The 19,275-nt window shown below is 35.7% G+C and overlaps 1 protein-coding gene across 6 annotated transcripts in view; it reads right to left on the reverse strand.

Annotated features, from left to right (window-relative positions):
- The window catches only part of tns1b (tensin 1b), a 264,722-nt gene extending 249,207 nt beyond the window's left edge, over positions 1 to 15,515 (reverse strand). For 3 of the 6 annotated variants that reach the window (XM_088604952.1, XM_088604951.1, XM_088604948.1), the window contains exon 1: positions 15,053 to 15,515. In XM_088604952.1, coding sequence (XP_088461078.1) covers positions 15,053 to 15,157 — 105 coding nt within the window. In that variant the 5' untranslated portion in view covers positions 15,158 to 15,515. The remainder of the gene's footprint in view (positions 1 to 15,052) is intronic. The other 3 variants (XM_088604959.1, XM_088604955.1, XM_088604953.1) reach the window with 1 other exon arrangement.
- Positions 15,516 to 19,275: the final 3,760 nt, after the last annotated feature.

A 19,275-nucleotide genomic window follows, 5' to 3' on the forward strand; every position in this document is an offset into this window, starting at 1 on the left:
AATTGAAATCTTAAGAAAATCAGTTTATACTGCATAATAAAAACCCTGAAGCACTTGGTATCATCATTTAGGAATGTCAGGTTCTTTTTGGAGTCTCCTATAGCTGGATGATCATGAATGTTAACTATCATTCAATTGCCCACTAACCAGATCTAATGAAATGCCCCTCTCTAACCAAAGTAGACCTCTTTCGCACTGGAAAATACAATATGAAGAATGTCTTTCTTTAGATTTTTTTTTGTTTCTTCATGCTTGAATTTCAGCTGCTGCCCAGAAACTTGTAACCTTGCACTTTAAAATGTCTTCAACACAAAAACATGTCAGCTATAATATAAAGAACTGTCTATAAATAGCAACTGTCTATTCAGCAAAAACATATTTTAACTTTTAAAATTATCAATTATCAAGCGAATTTTCAAGCTTTCATATCACAGATATATTCTGTTTGTTATGTAGTTTATATCAATAAATTGTATATTGTATATTTAGAATCCATTTGTGAAATTGCAAATTATTATGTGTGATTGATTTCTAAAAATCGTCAAGTACTCTCACAATGTACTGTTGCAATTTCTGGGTGTTACAATAAATTAAAACATCATCTACTGTATAAGTCCCTCCATCAGGTAGGAATTTTAAGCAAGGATTCAACTATGAAGACCAAGAGACTTTGATCATGAATTTAATCATTAAGAAGCCGAAAGCACCCAGACACTGCCTAGATCAGGCTGTTTCTCCAATCAGAGCAGCCAGGCAAGGAGAAAACTGGTTAGGGATGCCACTGTTAGGTCAACAAACAGTGAGTTCAGTGGGTAATATGAAAGAAGAAAATGTCCATAGGTCAACAATATCCTGGTCACTCCACAAAGTTGAAAAAATAAATTCCACAAGTGGTTTGCAATAAAGCACTTAACTGATACTGCAAACACGTGGCAAAAGGTTTTGTGGTCAGAACCTTTCTCTAAATGAAAAATGATAAATCTGAAACAAACCCAATATAATTCATCACTCTCTGTCAAAATCATTCCTTTCAGCCAATCATGGTGGCAACATTTTGTTACAGCTCTGCTTCTCATCAATAAGGACTGGGAAACTTCTTAGTACTAATGGGAAGATAGACCAAAGTACTGGCAAATCTTAGAGGAAAACCTACTTCACAACTAACACTAACACAAAAACCCACCTTGAAGCAAAACCAAAACCTTATGTGCAAAATACATATCTAGAAATAGAAAAGAAAAATATTCCTTCTTATGACAAAAGTTAATACTCCATGTATTGCAGTATGGTAGGAAGTCTTATGTTATAGTTTAATCAAGGATACGTATCAGAAATGGCATGTTCTATACTGCCAACCCATTTGAGACATTTACAAGAGAAAGAAAAATTATGGTCTGTATTAAATGGGCAAAAAGAGCACAGCACTCTCAGATAAGGGTGAGACGGGTTGCTACAGTAACACACAGAGGCCACACTGTTTGGCTGGAGCCAGCAGGACAGTGGAATGCTGTGGAGACTTCTTGGAAGCCTACACTCCTTCACATACCTTGTCAGATAATTACAGAATACACCAGACACCCTGCCAGAGAACTGTCACATCAGGAACATTCAGAAATAGGGAGGGTTTCAGGCTATTCTTGTTTGCCACTCAAAATGATTTGTTGAAGGAAGTACTTTTTCATCCAGTGCCAAAATGCAGGGTTTTTTAATGAAACAAAAATAGTATTTTTCAAGAGAACAAACTTGGGTGGCAGTATGAAATTATTGTTTCAGTAATTTTCCCAGTTTTTTGCACAGTTGCTCTTTCTTTATCAGTACTAATATAGCCACTTTAGATGTCATAGTTTTTAGACAAATTACATACAATAATTACTAGTCTTACAGTGAATTACAATAAAACCTGAACAACCTAAAACTGTCATTTGAAATACTCATACAGCTAATATACCCTAGATATGTTAACAACTAAGTACCTAGTTACTGTACATAAATTATGGTCTTAGAAAATGCGAAGAACAGAAGTCATTTGGGTTGAACACTACATGCATAAAGCATGAAGCAGTGAATGAATTTTTTGCATTTTTCCTTTATATTTGTAAAACTGAAAAAAAAAACAATAATAACTGCAATAGCAATTGTAATGTGAGCCTGATCTTATTCATTTAAGTCTAGTCCTACACTAACAACCTATTTAGCAGCCAAGATATCAACAGAAGATATTAGAAGATCATTAAGAACCAAGCAGAGATGACATGGTCAGATTCAAATCAATGATGACATGTTCATGTTCAGTACTGGCATGTTTGTGGTGATTAGTACTGAATGGCATTCCCATCCAGGGAGTAAACTGCGATTTCCCTATTGCTCGTTAGGCCCCACCTCCCCTGTGACCCAGTACTAGTTAAAGTGGTTAGAAAATGGATGGTTACTGTTGGGCACAGCATTAACTGATTTGCTCCTAGCTATTTATTTACTGAACTCTCTCAGGTACGATAGCAAAACATCTCCAAAACAACTCAATAAACTTCTTGAGTTGTAATAATTTCTTCCCTCCTAACTGCCCATCATCTTTTTTTTTCACTAATCATAACATGGTGCTCTGGTTTAAAACTTTCTGTCCTACACAAACCAAGAAACCTGCATTAGACATCTTAGCTCCCACAATCATTTTTGATGTGGTATGAGACCACGTGAAAAACCAATCCTTCCACAGTCAAATATTTAAGCCATACTAGAGTAGCCATTCAGCTGGGAAACAAACTCTTAAGTTTGACTTGATAAAATGCTTTAAAAACCCATTATGACATTTTCTCACTCCTTAGTTTACACTGGTAACACTTAGAGATAACAACCAAGGCCTCCCACTGATGGCACATCACAAGCTGTACATTAAGATAAGCTCCATTACTTAATAGGCATCCTATGGTGTTATCTGACACCATCAGTGCTGCTTTAGAGAACAAAGTAACTCTCCACTATATATGGAATTCTTCAGACAATGGTTTACCCTAAGGGTATAAATCACGTTTTCCTAGAATGCAGAAACATTCACATTACAACCTTTGCCATTTCAGGTGGAGGTGGAGCCAATGGCATTCACTTCCAGCACACCTTATGGTTATGGTTTTATGTGTACATAAACCAGTAATAGTTCTTTTTGGCACCAGACCAACTGAGTCACACTCAAATGCTTAGGTTACCCATTTTTTTAACATAAGCTCTGTGTTACTCAACCTATTCAAACCCATTATGGTCTTAAACATGCTTCTTTATGGGAGAAAAAAAAACTTAATGGATAATGATTTCAACTATGTAATAACACCCTTGAAAGATTAGTGGTGTTTGAAACTGATGTCATATAAGATAATAAAGACAAAAGCTCACAGCTCTGGTCAAGTTCTCAGTATAGTCTGTAACTAAAACATGTTATTCCACGACCCATAAATGGTGCTGAAGGGTGGAGTAAGAGGTATAATGCAGCAATTCATCACTTCCCGTGCAGTTCACATGAGCACAGTCTAAACAGGAGGTTAGATTAAGTAGAGCCACCAGCTTCTTCTTTGTATTTGATTTCACTTTTACGGTTGTGTTTAAGAAGAGCAGAGTTAATCACACATCTGTCATCATTACTGAGGCATTAGGTATACAAAAGAACAATCATGCCTTTGCAGGGAATCTCATTGCCAGAGGGAAGGCTTTTCTATCTTCTGTGCCTGCCCTCCTCCCTCTGCTCTTTTAATCATCACTCATAAGCTTCAGGCTTGGAAACCTTTAGCTCCTGGTCTCCCCCTGCCTTTGTTTCTTTCATTTATTTTCTTGTATTGTGCTTTAATCTTGAACTGGTGACAAGGTAAGCTTAAGAAGTAAAGTTTAAGAATGATATTCCTGTAACCAGCATGGCTACTTAATATTTTCTGGGCACAAACACAAACAACTGTTGAAATGAAAAGGTATTGCAATGAGATACAATAATACATGTACAGACCTGAGAGACACAGAATTTCCCTGGATTTATACGCACTTGAAGCCCTGCAAACGCAATTGTGATAAAACATAATATTTTGTAGGAATTTTTTAATGTCTCATATTTCTTTGGATCTGATGCTTTTTGAGATCAATGCACCCAGGTGAAATGTATATTTCAAAGTTCAAACTTTAAGGCTGTTTTAATCTTTTCATCATTTATAATTAGATCTTGCTGGCCCAAAGAGCTGTTGTGTTGTGTGTGATTGGTGATATAAAATACAGAAATCCCTCTAATCTCAACTAATTGTGTGGCAAAATTAATTTGTGCACCTACAGTAATTTAGGTTAGCTGAAGGAAAGGATATGAATACTTCGGATCAAATCAAATCACAGTTTTTTCATATTAATTATCAATGCACTGCTTTCTGTTTTTTCTTTCAATATGTGGAGCACGTCATGTACAGTATATTACAAATACTGTATTAAATTCTACATCAAAGTTTCATGACTACAAATACGTTACATGGCTAAATGTTTGATCAAAAAATGCATTTTTTTATTTTGTCCCCCAATTATTTGTTAGCCAGAGGTTTCTACATTTTGACCAGTTTACCTTCAAGTTCAAGAAATTGTAATTTGTAAACTGAAAATGGGGATGAAGTTTCATTTTAACTTACAATGTCATAACAAAAAGGAAATTAAAATTATTTGCAGAGGTCTAATCTTCTGAAGAATTTTTTCATGCTGCATGTGCAAAGGTGATTGAATTTTAAAGTAAAAAAAATGCATTGATAGAAATAAATTTTTTAGATAGCATTTTCTTCTAATGAAGCAAAACAGCTATAGAGTGCATATTTGATAAACAGTCACCAAAGCTATTACAAATCTTTCAATATAGTCAAAACGTAAAGCATCATGGAACCCTGATGTATTAAAGGATTTTTTCTGTTTTAGATTTATATTTTCCTAAATATGATGCATGACGCAAGTGTCAGGTGAGATAAAATAAATGAGTGCATTTATACAGTATGTGCAGCATCTTATGAAATGTGTTGCAGGGGTAAATAGTCTCTTCAATTACATGAATAAGAGTGTAGTTCAAGTGAGATTACTCAAATATTAAAGCTAAATGTACGGTATGGCAAATACAAAATTTAAAATGGCACAAATGGCATATTGGAAACCCATGTCAATATCAGCAATTTTCTAGACAATGAGGGACAAACTTGGTCTCCTAAGCTTGGCTGTTGTAATTAAAACAGGTAGGAAACCACTTTTTCAGCATAAAAGAAAGAGAAAGTAGAGTAGTATAAAAGAAAAGAAAGAGTATGTTTTTTCTCTATACTCTTCCAAATATGTGGCAGCCAAATTTGGAACAGGTACTAGATGGTTCTGACCTATTCCTGGCATATTCCTGACCTCCTGCTCTTTCTCAGCATGTATAGGAAACATAACTATTACTGTATATGAATGTACAGATGGCATGTTTTACAAATGATTGACTTCACAACCTGGGTTTCCGGAAAAGGAATGCCGTCATTAATAATGGGGAAGTGCTGTCTTACATCACTAACCTTTGCTTAGACAGTATGCTCAATCTATGCAATGGGACCACCCAGCCACATGTGGGCTGCTCTTCTTTCTCTAGAAGCCTCTCTCCTAGAGTTATGTCGCCATGATCTATGTCAAATTTTACACAGAAAGTCAGCTGACAGTGACCAAAGAAGGCTACATTCCATTTGAACTAACCAGGGTTAGTGAAGAAAACCTAGTACTGTATTTTAAGGAGTGCAGTCATCAGCAAGCTAAAATAATGTATTCTGTAGTGTTATAGTGATGTTACGTTGTTATAAAAATGTCCCATTTTAAAAGCAAGTATTATATTGAAGCAAAACTCTGTTTTTTATTTCAATTTCAGTGTCTAAGCATTCATTTTTTCAAAAAAAAAATCTGTTTTTACATTCTCAAGTAGCTCTGAAGCAAACAGACTCTGAGTTGAACTAAGGTACAGTGCTCATGATATGGGCAGCATAGTGGCAATTTCAGACTTGGGATGCTTGCTGCATGGAGTCTGTATGTTTTCTCTGTGTTGCGTGGGTTTCCTCTAGGTGCTCCGGTTTCCTCCCATTCCAAAAACATACTGTTAGGTTAACCGGCTTCATTTCCCCAGGGTGTGAGTATGTGTTTGTGTGTCTGCCCTCTGATGCCCACTGCTTGCCAGGATAGGCTCCAGATCCCCTGTGACCCTGAATTGGAAGAAGCAAATAGAAAATGGATACTCACTACATGTAAGCTGTGACTTTCAAATAATCTTGTGACTTGGTTATCATATCAATAGAGCACTCTACTCAGAGAACATACACTGTTGTATAACTTAGAAATGGCCTGATAAACCTTGACCTTAATTACAAACCATTTCTTCCGATGTGTTAATCTATCTCAAGCTTTTCTTTCCAGATGTATGTCATAAATCACATGTATGTCATTTAAATTAAGCCAGCTGTTTTAGTATTGAGAATGAAGTCTTTTTTTACTAATTGGAATAGTCTTTAGAATTTCTTTAGAGATCATTAGATTAGTGATTACTTACAGTTCCTTGACTTCTAAAGAAGTTTTCAATATGATATTGAAATTCATCATGAATGTGAAATGTTTGCGTTGATTCTTTAAATTTATATTGGTATGATATTTTTATAATTTACTATAAGTGAAGATCCTCACCATAATTAAATACTAACATTTTTTATAATTAAATATTGAAGAGCTTTAGAAATGAAAATGCATCAGTCTTGGACATTAAACATCTAATCAGGCTGTAAAACTTCTGTACAATAAGAAGATATCCAGTTTCTCACTTGGCAGGCTGTTTACACCAGATGTGGGTTTACCTAACAAACTGATCTGCAGTTTGGCACTAGTTTAACAGATAAAATATCCTCTTACACAGTACTCACTATATCCCTTGTAATAGAAGTGTGTCAAGGACAGCTCCGGAACTTTTTTCTCAACACAACCTCAGGATACACTAGAACAACCTACAGGAATATGTGATTGTGTCCAGCTCCAGGAAAATCTGCACAAAGGGAGCAAACCTTTTTTTTCTTGATCTCTTAGTTATGAACAATGTTAAAGCCTAACATCATCGAATCAGATTATAGTCTGTCATCTATTTCAACTATTTTTACAGTCCGAATACTGCAGTTTTCTTTTCCAATTGCTCTTCTCTTCTATTTCTCTTTGATGTTTTTAATGAAAGAATTTTATTTAGCAATATTTTTAAACCACATTTATATCTAACTTACATTCATAATTTTAAAATAAATGAGCTAAAATAACAAATAAAAAAACTGACGATTGCAAACATGAGAGGTCACCCAATATTAAGTTTATCTTTTCAAAGAAATCTAAAATCCTAAATTAGTCAAATCCGAACAGGTTATGTGTCGGGTAAGAATATGCAAATTAGTCATTGTATTTTGACTCACATAGCAGTTTTATTTGTATTGCTACAGAGAAGAGGATATTGTTAGTGTCTTCAGGTCCCAGGGTTATCTGATGCGATAGGCAGCCCCCACCTGAATTGAAGATTTGAATGTATTCACAACTGAAACGTTATTTGTCTGTATCCAGCATAGCTTATTTGACCAACTCTGTAATTAAAAGATATACTTCAAAGGAGAAAAGAGATACAACAGAAAGAAAATGAAAGAAAAATACAGAGGTGAGCAGGTTTCAGTGCTGCAGACAATCATCACAACTCAGATTCCTCACTGACAAACTTAAACCTATCAGGCTCTGGACATTGAAGGAACTCATCTTAAATTTAGGGAAAACAATATGAGTCTCATAAATGTGGAAATACTTACTTTTCCTCTTAAATTAAAAGGTTATTTTCTTTGAACATAGTTTGTGTGGTCTTGCCTGCAGGGGATTATTTATTTCATGAAAATACTATACTCTTCATTACCCATTTAAAGAGGTCTCTAAGTGTAGTTATGTTTGTCAGCATAAGCAATTGACAGCTTATGGGGTGTTTTGAGCTCTGGAACTGTAGATGATGTTCTGTAAATGTTACTTTCTGAGTGATTGTTCTGATCAATAAATCATTGTCTTAAATATATCGCCTATATATTTCTCAACCCCCAGACTGTTCACAAGAACTAAGGAAAGCATGTGACCTTGTTTCCCTGATCTGTGAGGTGTTTTATTAACTGCAATAATTTACTTACTCAAGCTGGTCTCACAACTGACAAATTCTAAACTCTGTAATTTGAAAATAAGCCACCCCCATATGCATCAATATGAAACACTGTTTTCTGTAATGAAATAGTAAATTATAATATTAAGACTTCCTCCTTTGTAAAGCAACAGGGAGGAATTTTAGGCTCATTTTTATCATTTACTGTGTACACTGCCTATGCCACTGAGTTGGAAAGACAAACAAATGTGGAAGAGGCACGCCTGTTTCTGTAAGATGAAGCCGAGCTCAAAAGTTGTTCCCCTGTCAAACAAACAGACAGATGAAGTAGCGTAGATGTGTAGTAGGCGGGCAGTCGACAGGTAGCCTTTGATGTTCATGGAGATGGGAGGGAGCAAGCAAAGTTTGTCTGAAGTTAGAATCTAAAAATAACATGGACTGTTAGCTCCGTGGAATAAACACATAAGAGAATGAAAGCAAAAACTGAAGGTAGTGGGGGTGGTAAGCATATTTTATGGTATAATGGTATAAAAGGTATTGCTCAACAGTTCTCCTTCTAAAGCTTTAAATCCCTATGCTTTCACCCTGCTTTAATTGGTTCAAACCATTTGTTTCAGGACAGTGAACACCTTTTGCCACTATGGTGTCACTTCTTTAAGGATAGATAGCAGTCTGAACTTCAACAAGGAGACATGTAAATCCACAATAAACAAAAAAGTGCAAGTGAATACATTTGTGAACCGCAAAAAGGACAACCATCAAATGGTGTGTAATTACACACAAACCAGACATTTTCCATGTTTAGCACCATAAGTTTAAGATGCAAAGAGATTCATAGTACAGTTTTAGTTAATATTTAACTTAAGAAAAATACATTTTCTGATTGCTGAAAGTTCTGAACATTTCACCTTGTATCAGTCACTGCTGCAAGACTAGCACAAGGTGTAGTGCTGTAGGTAGGCATTATGCAGTGTTATACAATGATGACCTTTTCTAGCACAGTAGCTGACAAATATTTAGGAAATTATTGGTTATAGGTTCACTCATTTCTAACTCTGACAAACAGTACACTTAGGAGGTAAAAATTAACTACATTAGAGAAGAATTTCAGATTTAAGATTCCTAAAATCACATGATTTTATTTTGTTTAAGTAAGATTTATTTTAAGATTAAGTAAGATATTAAAGCCATGTGTTTTCAGTGGTACAGAAAATTAAGCAAGTGTCACGTTTTGCCAGTAATGAATTTAAAGTTCTACCCTAGGTAAACATATCTTATTATTCAGCCACATTTGTTATCACGTACAGTAGGTAAATGTGGTCTCATTTATTAAATTGGCTATGTCTATGCTAAGTTGTTGGAAATCCCCATTCTTGCCTCTGACTGCTGACTGCAAACATTAAAAAATGATTTATTTCTGCAAGCAGGATTAAAGGAAACAAAACAAAAAATCAAAAGATTTGGGAGCAGTTAGCAAAGGCGCTGTCAACTTCTGATTAATGAACATACGCTAAGCCCAGATATCATTCGACTGTCATGTCTGTTACTATTTAACAGAGAAGTTACAGAATGACTGTAAGGAAAGTATTCCAGAAAATTTCATACAAAGCTCTTTTTATATATATACTGTAAGTCACTAAATGATATTGAGAACAGATTCATTGTGCAGTGTATTCCCAAGTATCGAAGTACAGCATGTATAATAATAATATTTCTTTATTAGCCCTATACAATTTCTTGCATTAGGAATGCGTCTTTTCGCATACCCCAGCTTTTCTCCATGGAGACACAGACACAGAGACAGGGAGAGAAGCTTGGGGTCAGAGCACAGGGTCTGCCATTGTACGGCGCCCCTGGAGCAGTTAGGGTTAAGGGCCTTGCTCAGGGGCCCAACGGAGTAGGATTCCTCTGCCAGCCGCGGGATTTGAACCAGCAACCTTCCAGTCACAGGCGCAGATCCTTAGCCACAGAGCCACCAGTGTAGTAAAATGAATGCTCAAGCTCATTACATTATATAACCATATCCACTATCATTTACAGACCACATTTTATCATAAGAAAAGATAATAAAAGGCTTGTTTTGATAATAAGAACATAAGGCCTAATTAGACCTTTTTGTTACTATTAATGAATAGAATTAAGGGCCCCATCCAACTGTTTCTTGAAAGAAGCAAAGGTACCGGATTCCACTAGGGTTACCTTTTTTGTTTTGTTTGAGGATTATGAAAACTTGTATCAGGTCACCTCACAGTCTCAGATTCAAACTTAAAAGAGTCAGTTCTTAAAGCCCGTTTGCATCATGGTATAGAGTCAACTATTGTCTGGAATTGTACACTACAGGAAGGTTATATTCTACAGGAGGCAGCACTGTTCTTCCACAAGAAAGTCAGCCTTCGACTGGTTGAAGGTGTCATCTCAATCTCAGGGGTCAAGAATAAATGCTTGACTGGGATCAGTTCTAGTGACTGAAAATGCTCTGATATACGGATAATATGTTACGGAGTGTACAGTATATGGAGTGTAACATATTTGGCCCACAAAATTTGATTCAGATGACACTACTGCTTTGACTGGAATGACCTAAAAGATTAACTGAAAGTTAAAAACTTTAATGTAAAAGTTTTTCTCTTATTATTTTTTCATTAAGATTTGAGTTAAAAAAAATAATAGTAAATGTGTCATGTTCATCAGTACTGGACGTCCAGTTTTTCTTCCCAGGTAGTCTGCCTCAACTTCTCAACAATACTAAATAACAGGATGATTTCTTCTTTCAGATGTATCTGAAATGATAAAGATTAATTCAAGGTTGTCACCTTCCAGTATTTGTATTAAAATTCAGCTTCTTGTCCAAGGAAAATATTATTTATTGCAATGCTTTTGTATTTGCATGTTCTAGTTTTGACAATAGTGATGAGTAAAGTCCAGCTAGAGTGAATTTGTTAACTATGCTGCTTTTGATTAAAAAAAAACTACTCAAGGTTATTTTAGCATAAATATACAGAACATAAAGAATATATCTTGCAGTGAAACAACATAAAAATATCCTGTATTAGTAATGAATATAACAAAAGGAAATAAAATAAATAATCCGGTGTTGCTAAAATTGCTGTGATAACACACATACTCTATATAGAAAGTGACCTGAACTTAACCACTTGAAGAAGGCTCCATAGCCAAAATGTTGTGTCTCGTTGTGTCTTTTTTCTTTTCAATAAACCTTTACTTGTTTCACTTAATGTGTCGTCTCCATCACTTTATGTGTAAAGCAAATAAAATATATTTCCTTTTAAGTTGTTTCATAAAATATATTTGTTTAAACACAAATGTGTAGTAGGTATGATAATAACCCCAGTTTACATGGATATATTGTACATTTATTGTACATTATTATATTATTACTATGACTACATCTACTAATAATATGAAGAAAAATAATTGTATTAATATCATTTTTTATTTAAATGTTTTAAAATAATGCTGACAAAACATAAAACGTAAAAAGTGACAAAACTTTGGTATGACTACCAATGAGTTGTAAGTTAGCAATACCTACTTTGCATCATAACGTTGATTCCTAAACTATAATCGTACTGTAACTGAACTATAAATGAACTAAATAAAAGTCGCTAATGTAAAATAATTTTCAGCTCACTATAAAATATCAATAAAAACTACTGGACCTTTATAGTGCTATAATGAAATCATTGGAAAACTAGCTCAAATACGTCAGCCTCAAGTGACCTAACTCTGTCATTACAAAATTAATCTTTTTGGTTAACTTAATCACAACAGATGTAAAAATCTCTAGACCCAAACTGCACAATAAAAGACCAAATTTTAGATGCCATCCATATCACTCCCTTGGCCCAAGAGTTCCATCCTACATTATCTACCTTATTTATTTATCATTCCATAGCAGAGTTTCTATCAAGGAGCATCAAGTAGCACACAATCATACCAGTTACAAAACGTCTTCCTATAACGGTGACAAAATTATAGTCATTACTGTGCTGATTACAAACTAGGACAAATTGGCTGCCTAAAGACAACAAAGTCTGCAGACATTTTCGTCTGATTGAAGTTTAGATATACAAATCTGTTGATTGTTCCTGAAAAGCATCAACATTAGCTCCATACTTTAAGTATCTGTTAACCTCTTATTAACCTAAGACTTTTCCGGGTCCAATTTCAGAATATTATTTTCATGCTTAAGCTTGCTTGTCCATAATTCTCTAAGAAATTGTGACGGTCTAACAGATTTACGTGAAAAAACCTTTGTACAGGGCAGCACGGTGGCACAGTGGTTAGAATTGCTATACAAGATGGATAGATTTGTACTTCTGAGTGTTAATCACCTAAAAGCACTGCTCACCTTAAGTCTGCAGGTTCAGAATTCTTAGGTCAAATGAGAAAGAATAATTTCAATACCTATTGTACAGTAAGAGCTAAGCAGTCAATTTAGTAAGCTACATACTGTAGTTTTCTTCCATGATGCAATCGTTAGCATTAACAAACTCTCATATTATTTCACATGCTTACAGCTAAATGTAATATTGTCAAAAAGTACTTTACTATCTTGTACATTAAAATGCAGTTTCACATGATGTACTGTAACACTAGCATTCTACTTGCTGTTTTTTTAATGGTGCTATCTGTTTAACAATACAAACTCCAATCAATGCCGACCAAAACCTGCAGGAGCTTTATCTTAATTTTTTTTAAATTTACAGCATCTTGTATTTGTCAAATCCAAAGGGTTCAATGTAAAATTTGAGCATACAGAGGGAAGTCAAGCTGTAAGAGACATAATGGTATACAGCAGCTAACAATCACATACTGTAGCATTAATGCTAATGAGCAAGCAAGCACCATCTTGTTTATGGTTGATAACTCTAAGGTTAAAGTGACAATTAAATGAATAAGAATAACTCTTAAAAATAAACAGTACAAATGGTGTCTAAGGAGACAAGCATATCATCAGCAAGCACCGTTCTGGTTATCTCTGTCCTGGGCTTTGGAAAGTCAAGAATTCCTATAATTGGTGTTGGGTACATGCTGCTTATGCACTGCATTAAGCAGTTTAAACAAAATATAAGATGGAAAATAACATGGTCAATTAAAAGGTCCTATAATATCTAATTTGAATGAAACTAGTCAAAACTCAATGTGCATATTTTTTTATGAAATATATGCTAATATGTGGCCATTTAACAGCCATAATGTTATTTTGTTCTTAATAGTTAGTGTAGTGTAGTACTTGATGAGCAATGCACATTTTTCATTGGGATAATTTAAATGTTTGTTGTTGTTGTTCAAATGCAAGGGCTTGCTAAAACTGTTCCAAATTCACCTTAATTACAGTAATCAAATGTTTTGTTTTCCTTTTTTCATAGATCATCACATTCTCTGCTTATGAGCAAATGCCCTCTGCTATTGGCTATTTACAGACTGTACATTGATTGTCTTGCTTTAAAGTGTGACCTATGATATTTGAGAATTATGCTATTGAAACACTGAAAATCACTCCAGCAATGCAGAAAATTTGGATTTTTTTTTAAATGCTATGTATCACCAGTAGATTCGATACCAAGTGAAATTCTATCCCAAACACACTCATACCTAGGGCCAGATCTCTCAGAAGCCAATTAGCCTACCAGTGTTTGTTTTTTTGGACAGTGGGAGGAAGCTGGAGTACCTGGAAGAAACCCATGCGGACACAGGAAAAAAAGCTTTTATAATCAGCAACATAAAAATGTACGCAGTGATAATTAAAACTGACTGTATCATAAACTATACACCTCTATAATTTAAATACCATATATATAAATATCATATATACACTGTAATAAGCAGTCTAAGCTATGGTCAACAAATGCAATGCATATTCTCTTTTATGTTTTGTGAAGTGTAGCAAAGCATAGCACACACGTCAGTATCCAGTACTTGGATTTACTTCCATTTTCACTTAATTTTCCATCCAAACCTGGAAAGGACTACAAACCTTTGAAATACCTACAGTAGAGAAGCTATCTAGAAGTTCAATTGCACACTTAAAATCTTAAAAATTGTTAGCAATTTTATAAATATCAGTTATGTTAAAGTGGTTAGACCAGTTCTTCAAGGTTTTTTTTGTATAGTCTAGCTTGCCTCCTATAATGAGCACATTGATGATAAATGACATGAAAAAATACATGGAAACTCACTCCACAACTATTACTTAATTAGAATAATTTAGAGCTGTTCATAACTACTGGGAAACAAACAAATGGAGACAGTGCTCTTTAAGTTTGCACTATGAAATGTAAATTAAATCACTGCATTAGGGGATTCCTTTAATATCTACCATTGAAGTCAGAGCTCACCACATACATGTAGTCTGAAGAATGCTCAATTATCAGTTCGTGTTTCAAAGTGAGGGAGATAACTTTTATAATTACACTAATTTAATTTAATCGATCTACCTAATTATCCCTCCCACGCTTATTTTTGAAAACAGCATAAATAGGTTTAAGACAGTACAAACAAGAGCACATGCTCACAACACGAGGATGACAGCATGGGTATTGAGTTCTGGTTGTTGTACTGTTTTTCAAACTTAAACTAAATACAGAACCGGAACTAAGTGTTTCAATTCTTCATCGAAACCCCATACTAAAAATGTGATACGCATTGCATAATGCACTAAAACGTAACGCCATGCACAGATAACAGTAGCCAGTCCCCAGACGCCTGATTGTTGGACAGGTAAACAAAAGTCATCCAGCACCATCAGTCTTACCTTTTGCAATTTGCCTGCTCCCCGCCGTTTTATCGATCTTCGCGTTCAACCCACAAGACCCAGCTAAGTTTTTTTCCAGTGTTGTCCGTATTATCTCTCGACCTCCTTACCTTTACCAAGAGCCGCGTTTCTTCTTTCTTTTTCTTTTCATGTCGATCGAAAGGCATCTGTAAGAGGTCGTCTTCACAGCAGATGAAACTCACTGTACATCCCATCCAGGCAGATTCCGACCCCCGCACTATTGACCCATTCAAAAAATTAAAATATACCTAATCGGAGCTATCCAGTTTTCCTTCTTTGTTTAAGTTTAGAAAGTTTCTAGATTTTTTAAAACGGAGTCTCATTCATAAGGTACAGGTTGTCACAATGATGACTTTAAAAACTTTCTGATTAAGGCAAATGTTAAATGGATATATTGCCGTGTTCTATTTAATTTTATACCCCTAATCTGTAGACCATTATCGCGATCAAGATCGCTGCTTTTTTGTTTCTTTTTGGCACTAATTTACAGTATCACAGCATTATTTCGTATTTGGCTTCTTTCACCGCTGTTCAGGAAGAAGCAGGATAAGAGTCGAGTAAAAGGGTTTCAAATCTGGGATGTGTGTAATCCAACCCTTCGAATCTCTCCCTCCCTTAACCTGGCTCAACACTGCATCCTTTAGGAAAGGCGCACACACTGTTAGTGTTGCGGTGTCCATTTTAGGACATCCTTGCACATCCGACCGCAAACCCCTAATTTCAAGCATTTCCCCTTCTGGTGGAATTTTAGTGTTTCTCAACAACCTAAAAATATTTTAATCCACAATATTTTAAAGATGGTTGGTAATCTGCTGCATTGTATTGTACCCACAGGACTATGATAATAGTTTTAGTATAAAATAATGTACCACATTGTGATGTGAGACTCTAATTTGCAGTGTTTAATATGTACTGTATAAATATAATTTATATACAGACTCAAATTTTTTCTATACATATTTAATATGGCTTCTGTGGTATACATACTTTACTCACTTTACAAGTGTTGCAATATGACAAGATATCAAAGACAATTGGCAAGATATTGGTAGTTTTCATAAATGGTCTTTAATTTACTGGACGAATGCATCTATTAAGATGAAAAGTTAACTGAACTGTGACACTTTTATCTTTCACAAAGGAAGCTCTATACATTGACAGTAATGTTTAATAATAACATTGAATATTTCATTGCTTCTCTTTCTTCTTTTTTTCAGCATGGAATAAACCTATTACTTGTTCCTTTGCAGCCTACGCATGCTGACGCAGCTACCCACCTGAACTACATTTCATTGCAATTGTGACCTTTCTCTTTCCGTGTCATTACAATAACATTTGTGAATGCAGGTTAGAATTCTAAATGAAAATAATGTAAATAATTGTAAATAGTGTATTTCCCAAAAGATGATTAAAATTTTGTAGTCAGCAAAAAAGGAATTTAATTGCCACACACTCCTCTTTGTGCATGACAGGGAATACAGTATATTGAACCATAAGTACCATACACATGCAGTACATTCACACTATAATAACTCTACAAAGAATAATTATCATATTGTAGCGCTCCGGGGTTCACGTGGGTATGCGCCCTCGCCACTGCCACCTCAGGGGAAATCTCCCTTTAGGTCAAGTGGCTGGGTCCCTGTTGAGTGATGCCAGAGGCCCGGGTTTGAGTCCCTGATGGAGGGGGAGCTGACCTGAGGCAGCAACAGTGAGGGCGCATACCCAAGTAACCCCGGAGCACTACATTGGTTTCAGCAGTGGGATGGGATAGCCCTTCGCCGAGGATGGTGAATTAAGCGGGGGAGAGTGTAACGCATATGGCCACCATTGCAGGTTGTTTGTGCCGGCTTACCAGCGTGGTGACGTCACCGCCCTTCCCTGTGGATAGCAGGGACCACAGCCATTGGGCTGATGGGAGATCTCCCTTTAGCTCAGCTGGCTGAGTCCCTGTTGAGTGACACCGGAGGCCTGGGTTTGAGTCCCTGATGGTGAGGGGCTGACCTGAGGCGGCAGAGGTGAGGGCGCATACCCACATGAACTTGAAAGCACTACAATATATAAATAAATGCATATAATAATAGTACACAAAAACAAACAACAACACTTCTTAATGTTAAAGAGTTTTGTGGGGAAGAGAACTAAAGGTCTTTGCAAATTGATGAAACCATTCATGGACAATGGAAAGGTTATAATTTAAGGATCATTGTAAGGTCTTACCTAAGGCCAATAACTTACCCCAGTGCAACTGCTACAGCCTCTCCAATGGTATTCAGATGTGAATGGGTGTCAGAGAGATAAGTGTTCAGTTTAAGTTTATATAACTGCATGTGTGATTTTATGGGGAGTGAGAGTGTTGTTTTACAAAGATAAGTAGATATTAATCATTAATGTATTTATCAGCTGTGCTTTACCTCCTGGCGCCTACTTACTCTGAAGGATCAAATGGCCATAATGAATGATTATTTTCACCACTGTAGACGAAGGCAAAGAGTCAGCAAATTTCATGCAAAAATGTATGGCATTTTGCTACGGAGTATTACCTGATCTGAGTTAATGCTGCCACAGTGTGAATCTGTCTTTCAATTTTGGGCTTGAAAGCATACTGTATGTGCTTAGAAGGTGCTTTAAATTGTTAGCATTAATGCTTTATGGAAAAAAAACAGAAACTATTTAAATATATAGATTATATCCTCTTCAAAAGAAAATGAATTCCCCTTCCCAAATACTTCTAAAAGTAGACAAACGACTTCAAGTAAACTCTTAATTTAGAAATGCATATTTCAGGATCTTAGCATAATTCAGATGGGGAACACTTAAAATGCCTTGCAAAAGTTTTCAGACACTTCCCTGGTTTTCACATTTTGTTCAAGTCTGCAGTCATAACACCTTGAAAAAAATAAAGTAAATGCAGAAGAAAAACAGAAAAGACTTGATTGGTTAAGCCACACTGTGGCAAACCTAAATTAATTTAGGTGCACAAAATTACTTTAATTAGTTGGGTGGTCTCTGTCTGTGTGCAATAATAGTGGTTCACATAATTGTAGAGTAAATATACCTATCTCTGTAAGGTCCTTTAGTCAGGAAGTGAGTCAAAGCAAGCAAAGATTCAGCCACAAAGATGGAAGAACAACTTGGGGATAAAGTTGTATAAAGGCATAGACCATGAGAAACATGTAAAGTCATTTCAGAGACCTCTCATTTCTCTTCGAGTAAGCAGAAGTTGATCAATAAGAAGTGGAAGCACCCAGACAATACCTACATCAGGCTGTCCTACCAAACTTAGCAGCTGGGCAAGGAGGAAGCTAGTTAGGGATGCCACTGTGAGGTCAATGACAATTACAGAATTTTGTGATTAAGTCTGGAGAAAATGTCTATAGCTCACTCTACAAAGGGACCTTGTGTGGAACTGATAAAAAATATCTCAAAACCTTTGTGTGGTTTGCAACAAAGTACCAAAGTGATACTGCAAACATGAGGCAAGAGATTTTCTGGTCAGACAAAATGAAGTTGGAACTGTTTGTTCTTAATGTAAAGCATTACATCTGATGTAAACCTAACATACTATAATGCAGGGGTGGGCAAACTCTTTTGGCCACATAAAGTTTTGAAACTGTATTGCGGACCACTTCATGCTGCTGTTACGGATAGCCAATGTGCTATATAAGTTTAAAATCTAACATAGGCTTATTAGTTCAAGGTTAACAAAAACCAGTGAGAAAAGAACTCACCCAAAAGGCTTCTTGATTAGTGAGAGCCGTGCAGCTGATCACCTCTTTTTGCGAGAGCATCAAAATCAGTTGACAGCTGTGTTGTGGCGATCCATAATACACAGCTCAAGTGGTGGTCACTCAGCTGTGATCTGTGACGTGACTTGTTGATGTTCATGAAGCCGAATGTTTGCTCATACAGTACACGTAAGTAGATCCGAATGACACCAGGATCTTTTGTGCTGCTTTGTTGAATCTTGGCCTCGTTCAGTGATGAAAAAGAATTCATCCAGCTTCACAGAATGAAACTTTTCCGCTCTTCGCATGACAGATTGCTAGCATAGTTAGCATGTTTGGTAGAAAAATGCCGACTGAGATTGTATTCTTTGAGCACTGCGACACTTTCCTTACAAATTAAACATATAGCCTTTATTCCAACTTCTGTGAAAAAGTATTTTGCAGTCCATTCTTTGTTGAACACTTTCAGTTCTTCACTCTGCTCATTTTTGTGCAGGTTCCCTCACAGTACAATAGACCCAGTCTAACTGTTGAATCAAATTAGTATAACGTTAGTGCGTCATCTAACGGCAAGAATAATGAAA

Source organism: Lepisosteus platostomus, chromosome 14, assembly GCF_059453375.1.
Source record: "Lepisosteus platostomus isolate fLepPlt1 chromosome 14, fLepPlt1.hap1, whole genome shotgun sequence".
NCBI lineage: Eukaryota > Metazoa > Chordata > Actinopteri > Semionotiformes > Lepisosteidae > Lepisosteus > Lepisosteus platostomus.